Source organism: Calliphora vicina, chromosome 2, assembly GCF_958450345.1.
Source record: "Calliphora vicina chromosome 2, idCalVici1.1, whole genome shotgun sequence".
Lineage (NCBI taxonomy): Eukaryota > Metazoa > Arthropoda > Insecta > Diptera > Calliphoridae > Calliphora > Calliphora vicina.
The window spans coordinates 80588270-80595966 of record NC_088781.1 but is presented as its reverse complement, the minus strand read 5'-3'; the positions used below and the strand labels follow the sequence as shown (position 1 = coordinate 80595966).

Sequence of the window (7697 nt, the reverse complement as noted above, 5' to 3'; positions counted from 1 at the left end):
GAAAAATGTTCAGAATTTAAGTCCACATCTGATGATATGGCTGGGACTACTACTTCCTCTACTTCGATATCCCTAGATAGTGCATCAGGAACTACATTAAACGAACCTTTCCGATACTCTACCTCGAAATCAAAGCACTGCAATTTGAGACTCCACCTTCCGAGACGACCTGACAAATCTTTTTGTGACATCAGCCAACGTAAACTGCTGTGATCCGTTACAATCTTGAACGGCAAACCTTCAACATATGGTCGGAAACGTTTCAAACAGACAATAGCGGCAAGACATTCTAACTCTGTCACTGTGTAATTGGTTTGTGCATTATTAAGTTTCTGTGAAACATAGGCTATTGGGTGTTCCTGACCGTATTGTCTGTTTGAACTAAAACTCTTCCCACCCCTACTCTCGATGCCTCACACTGTATTGTGAACGGTTTGCTGAAATCAGGTTGCACCATTACAGGAGCTGTTGTCAATGCCTCTTTCAATCTAGCAAAAGCAGTCCGTTAGTGGTGCCGCTAATTCCGCATAATTTGGAATAAATTGGCGATACCATCCGGTCATTCCAATGAATCGTCGTATCTGCCTGGGTGTTCGTGGGAGTGGAAAATTGGTAATAGTATTTACCTTAGCTTGGTCAGTTCGTAAAGTTCCTTGCCCTACAATATAGCCTAGGTACCTAATCTCTTTTTGGCAGAATCGACTCTTCTCGACATTTATAGTAAGACCCGCTTTTCTTAGACAATTTGCAACCACTTTTAACACATTAATATGACTTTTGAAATCAGATGTACAAACCAATAGGTCATCTAAATAGATAAACACGTTTTCTCGGAGTTTGCTAGGAATAACCTTATCCATCAAACGGCTAATTCTTTGTGCGGCGTTGCACAGCCCAAAAGGCATAACTGTATCCAGGTACTGCGAATGCCGTTTTTTCTCTTGAACTCACATCTAATGGTATTTGCCAAAATGCATCTTTTAGGTCAATACCAGAGATGAAATGAGTGTCCTGTAGCCGACTCAAAAGTCCATTAATGTGTGGAAGAGGATATGCGTCTTTCTTTGTCAATTCATTTAGTTTCCGCGAGTCGAGACAGAGTCGATTCTTTCCGGGCTTCCTGACCAAGACAATAGGGCTACAGTAGGGGCTATTACTCTCTTCTATAACTCCTAGTGACAACATACGGTCCAGTTCTAAGAAAGATTCTTTCTGACGAGGTGGAGAAAGTGGATAGTACCGAATTTTAAAAGGTGTTGAGTATCCAGTGTCTATGGTATGGGTCTCAATGTTCGTCCTTCCTAAACCTTATTCTCCATAAGACGGAAATTCAGATATCACCCTTGACAGCTCTGCCTTTTCCAAAATTGTCAAATTATGCTGAATTAGTTGATATTTCAGACATAAAAATGTTCGGAGCAATATCAAATGCCTTCCAGAAGTTAACGCCTAAATAAACTTTCTGCCTTAAATTTGGTGAAATATAAAACAATAAATCTTACCTCAAACCCTTATAGGTCACCGGAATCTGAACATAAACCATCACATTTTGCCTATTGCCATCAGCTGTACGTAAGGAACTATTAATTTGCGTCATAATAAGCCCAAGTTTATCCATATGTTCCCCTGAACCATTTCCCAATACACTTATGGATGCACCTGAATCCAGCAATCCATAAACCACTATTGAACCTAAAAGTATCCTAGCATAAGGCCTCACGTCTGCATCATCATTCAAAATTGTAGATTCCAAAATTTTCTTAAACTCGCTACGTTTTTTGTATCTCTCCCTACATTTCTCGATTTGGCTAGAAGTTTTACACCCAGAAATTCTTGCTCTAGCATCATTATATCTAATAATCCTCTCATGTAAAGACAATTTTGGTGTTGTCTGATCAACAACATATTTAAATTTACCATAATCATTTGTATTTTTCAAAACGTCCATATAATTTTTCTTATCCGATATCAATTCTGCCTCCAATTCTCTGTTCGAGGGATTAATAAGTTGGAACGAGTGACCCTCTACTTCTCGTCCATTTGTCGGTTTCCCAACTGATGTTTACATTGAGGCGTTGTTACATTTTTCTCACCACATCGGTAGCAAAATAGATATCGTTTCTCCGATGGGCAATCATAAAAAGAGTGACCTACCTGGTCACAATTCCAACATTTAAATTTAGTTGTATCGATTGGTTTCCTATTCTGATTCATACGATAATTAATTCCTGCCACCTCCTCTACCTGATCATCTTTTAGATTGAAATTTTGGGGTGAATCTATCTCAGATACAAGTCGTTTCTGTTGTCTTAATTGATATTGGCGGCTTATATACCCTTCAGCTCTTCGGGCCGCTTCGCGAAGATGTTCCAGACTATAAAGTACACAAGAAAACAACAAAGAACCTAGTGATTCCCTAGCATTGTTTTTTATTAGTTCTATCATTTTTGATCGGTCATCGGTTGGTTTAATCGGGAATTCATATTGACCAATTCTGTAAAGTAATCGTCGAAACTCTCTCTTGGTAATTGTCGACGTTCAACCATCTTAACGATTTTATCACTGTTTATGCGCACAGTGTAGATCGTCAGTTATTGTTCACTAGCGATTCTATGTTTTTACTCTTTGGCGCTTTTCATTTCTTTTTCTCTCATTTTTGTAATTATAACATCACTTACTCTTGTAAACCCCAAGTGTAGAAAAAATATAAACCCCCGAAGAAAAACTAAATAAAATCCCATTTTATTTTAAAACCCCAAAAATTAATTTGCATTTTTATTTTTTAAACCCCGATATTTTCGAGGAAACATTTTGGTCCTTCGAACCGGATAGAAACCCCCGAGGCCTTGAAATATTTCATGAAAATATTTTTATTTTCAGTGAAAACCCAGGAATTTTCCCCCAAACCCTTTGGATATATTTTAATTAAAACCCCCCTTACCCACAAAACCAAGGAGAAAAAGGTACGTTATTCAATTTAAAAGTGAATAAAACAAATAGAAAAAGTGACAATAAAAAAAGTTTTTTATAAAAAAGAAAAAGAATAACCAACAAGTGAAAAAATCCCTTTTTTTAAAAAATTGCAATTTGCTGTCGGCAAAACACAAACGATTTTTTTCTCTACTCAGTGCATTCTTTTTTTCTCTCTTCACTTTTTTTGCCCTTGCTTTAATTTATTTTTTTAACTGTGTTTAACTCCAAAAATAAAAGAAAAACTCTTATATTGTGTGGATTTTTCATATATTTATTCACAGTGTTTATTCCCTTATTACCCGTGTTTTTCTTTTATTTAAAAGTGATATTTTTATTTACTTCAGTGTTTTTGTTGTTTTTTAATCCCAGCTTCTTTATTCTCTGTTAACTCTGCTGTTAACAAAAGCTTTAATAGTGATACGATTTTTACTCAACTGTGTTGATGTAAACGAATATAGCACAAAACAGAATAAAGAAGAAAAACATTTTACTCGCTAGTTTAATTGTAAACAAAATCCGACGGACACGCGATTAATATAAAAATTAAATTATTTTGTGAATTTTTATTTTGTGATATTTTAATAATATCAAATAAATAATAATAAAAATATAATTTTAATAAACCCAATATAAAGTGAGTGTGTGTGTTATTTATTGTAATAAAACAATAATAACATTGAAAAAAAAAATGTTACAGTGCAATTGTTGGTTGTTTTTTATTTTCTCTTTTGCTTTATATTGTCACTTACGCTAGTGCTGCAATATTTTAATCGTGCGAATAAACCGGTTACCGTGTATTTTATCGTAATAAAGTGCATTTTTACTCATTTTTTTGATATTTAACCCGTGGAAATAAATTAATTGAGCATTTTAAATTAAAATTTAACCCGTGAATAAAATATAATTGAAAAATAATTATTTTTAGTGAAAATTAATTATTTAATTTTATTCGAAAGTGAGTAACCGTTTATTCGTTTGCAGTTGTAGTGTATATTAAACATTTGTTATACCTTTTTTAATATTGAAAGTGCATTTACACTATAGAAAATCGTTGTTCAAATTATTTACCTAATTTTTTGAATATTTTTATCTTGAGAAAAAACGAACAACGTGTAAATTCACTTTCTTATTTAATATTTTACACATTTAACCCATTATTTTTGTGGAATTTGCTTTGTGAATTCCTATTAACCTAAATATTTTTGAAATTTGTCATCTTTTTAAGATTTTTTTTGAATTTTTTGAAACATTTACTCGTTTTTTGTCGATTTTCGATTTTACTCAGTATTTCAAACCCTACAATCGTGATAAAATTCAAGTTTTTAAATTATTTAAAGATTAGTTTGTCTATTTTTTTTTTGAATTTTAAACAAGTTTTCCCTATTTTTGATTATTTTTAAATTTTGTTACTCGATTTTTCTTGCTTTTTTTCAAAATTACCCGATATTTTTAAGATCATAAATTTACATGTCCGCATTGATTCGTAATGCCGATCGTTTGGCAGAATTGGAGGCTCATATTTCGATAATACCCATCGGTGAACATCGAATTGGTTCGTTAAGTAGCAACGAAAAAGAATTAAACCGTTTATGGGAAGCTGTTCGTTCAGCATACGATACTTTGCTGATCGAAGCTGAACAATTGAAAACCCCACAGATTGTTGAGGTGAAGGCCAGATATATGGCTTCTTACAGTACATGTACTCGTGGTATCTCCATGATAACCACCTATTTGGACAATTTAAAAACCGCTGCTCAGGCAGAAAAGTTCATTGATCAGGAAATAAATTCAATGTCATTTGTTCATTTACCCCCTTGCGACACCCCTATTTTCTATGGTGACTATCAGAACTGGCCTTCATTCCGAGACATGTTCTCAGCTTTGTATGGCAATAACCCCCGTTTAACCCCTGTACAGAAATTGTACTATTTGCTGCAGAAAACTGCAAAGGATGCTCATGATGTCATACAAACTGTTCCATTAAATAATGATGGCTCTGCAGTGGCATGGAAAAAATTAGTTGATACATATGAGAACAAGGATGCTCTTATAAATGAACAGCTTCGAACTCTTTTGAGTATTAAACCCATTATCCATGAAACAAGCCCGAATATTAAAAATCTGCAACGAATTCTTAATGATTGTATTACGAATCTTTCACTATTAGAAGTTACCCCGGAAATATTTTATCGCGTTATGTTAGTATTGTTAGAAATATACTTTAAATATAAAACACTTCATAATTCAACATATATATTTTTAGTTTACTTTGAAATTTATGATATTGTAATTTGAAAACGTTTGAAAATTTTCTTCACACAACTTTTGTATAAAAGAAAATTTCTTGAGAGGATTTTCATCAGGTTATGGGCCCAGACAGAGCGTTTGGGATAGAAAACTATTTGCTGAAATTATAAATTAAAATAAAGAAGTTGTGCGAGATTCTTAAGATGGCATCGTCATCATTATACCAGATAGAAAAGCTGGACGACAAGAATTATGAAACATGGAGTATTCACATGAGAAGTATCCTTATTCATTCCGGTTTTTGGAAATACATGAATGGTGAAGAACAAATAGATTCAACATGGAGTCCCGATAAAATATTGGAATGGGAAAACAATGATGAAAAAGCCTTGGCAACGATCATGTTAAGTGTGAAGTCAACACAGCTGAATTATATCAAGAATTTAAGAAAATCCAAGGAAGCTTGGAACAAACTTAAAGAAGTCTATAAACCTAGTGGGCCAATGCAGAAGGTTTCCTTATACAAAAAATTGTTGAACCTGAATATGAAGGAAAATAAAGATATGGCTGAATACTTAAATATTTTTTGTGATACTACTGAAAAACTCGCTGATGTTGGAATTCTCCTACAAGACGAATTACTAGTCATCATTTTATTATCAAGCCTGCCGAAAGAATTCGAAAATTTTGTTGTAGCAATGGAAACAAGAGATGCCTTGCCTGTATTAGGAACATTAAAACTTAAATTATTGGAAGAGTACGAGCGCCGAAATCAACAAAATGAACCATCAACAGTGCAGCAAGCTTTCGGTGCTACTAAAAAGGAAGTAGGAAACAAGAATTTTAAAAATAATGAATCTGCAAAGGTAACAAAAGGAAAATGTTTCATATGTGGTAAGAAGGGTCATTACGCCAATAAGTGTAACTCAAAACGGGATCATCAAAAATCTTACTCCTTAATTGCAATGGCAAAATCTGAAAATGTAAGTACACCATTATCCTGGTACATTGATAGTGGAGCTACTAGTCATATGTGTGCAAATCGCAAATTATTTACGAAATTAGATAAATGCAATGACAATATAATGTTAGCAAATAAAAAATCAATGGCTGCCGAAGGAATTGGAACTGTTAATATTTTTGTTAATAATAGCACAGTTGAATTAAAAGATGTTTTTTATTCTCCAGATTTGAATGGGAATTTTCTGTCCGTCAGCAAAATTGTTCAATATGGTGGTAAAATAATGTTTAATGAAAATGGTGCAGTTTTTACTGATGTTTATAATGATTTAGTTCTAAAAGCTAGAAAAGAAGACAACCTATTTGTTTTTGATGTTAAAGAACCAAAGGAGAAAATATGTGCAGTAAGTTCAAGCAATGAAATTTGGCATCGTCGGTATGGACATCTAAACTATCAAAGTCTGTATGAATTATCCAAGAAAAATATGATAAACGGTATGAATATAAATAAACAATCTGGAGAATCATGCCAAACATGTATGGTTAGCAAAATTCATGCAATTAAATTCCCAAAACAGTCAGAAAGTAAATCTGGTGAGTTATTAGAATTAATACACTCGGACGTGTGTGGTCCTATGAATATAGATTCAATTGGTGGATCAAAATATTTCCTGACATTCATAGATGACAAATCCAGAAAAATTGTTGTATATTTTCTAAAACACAAAAGCGAAGTTTTCGAAAAATTTAAAAATTTTAAAGAAATGGTAGAGCGACAAACAAATCGTAAAATAAAAACCATACGCAGTGATAACGGTGGAGAATACGTTAGTAATGAATTTAGTCAGTATTTAGTACAATATGGAATACAACGTCAACCAACTGTACCTTATACGCCACAACAAAACGGTGTGGCTGAAAGGGCTAATCGCACTATAGTAGAAATGGCTCGTTGTATGTTGGTAGATTCTGGACTTAATCAAAATCTTTGGGCTGAAGCAGTGGCAACAGCAGTTTATTTACGTAATAGATCTCCATCAAAATCTCTAGATGACAAAACGCCATATGAAATATGGACTGGTCGAAAACCAAGTGTCAATCATTTAAAAGTTTTTGGTTCGAATGTAGTTGTTATGAATAATAAAAAGAAAGGTAAATTTGACCCCAAAGGTTCACCTATGGTGATGGTAGGATATTCACGTGTATCCAAAACATATCGAGTATATGATACGAAAAATCGTGATGATACAAAAGGTCGCAACGTTTTGTTCGATGAACTAAATTTACCTGGTGAAGAAATTAAAAACAGTAATGAATGTTTTGTTAATTTCGAAGAAATTTTAAATAATAAAAACACCAATAAAGCAGAACAACAGACACAGAATATTGATTGTTTAGAAACATACGATAGTTCTGATGAAGAAGACTTGTTATATTTTGAAACAGATGATAGAGATAGCGATAGTTCCATCGGTGAAGTGTCAAATGGTACAGTTAAACGTGGTCCAGGTAGACCA

The 7697-nt window shown here is 33.4% G+C and overlaps 1 protein-coding gene across 1 annotated transcript; it reads left to right on the top strand.

Moving 5' to 3' along the window:
• Positions 1-4440: 4440 nt before the first annotated feature.
• On the top strand, positions 4441-5246 carry LOC135950595 (uncharacterized). The gene is made up of 2 exons (XM_065500128.1): positions 4441-5171; positions 5237-5246. The coding sequence occupies exons 1-2, from the start codon at positions 4441-4443 to the stop codon at positions 5244-5246; spliced, it is 741 nt and encodes a 246-aa protein (XP_065356200.1).
• The last annotated feature ends 2451 nt before the right edge of the window (positions 5247-7697 follow it).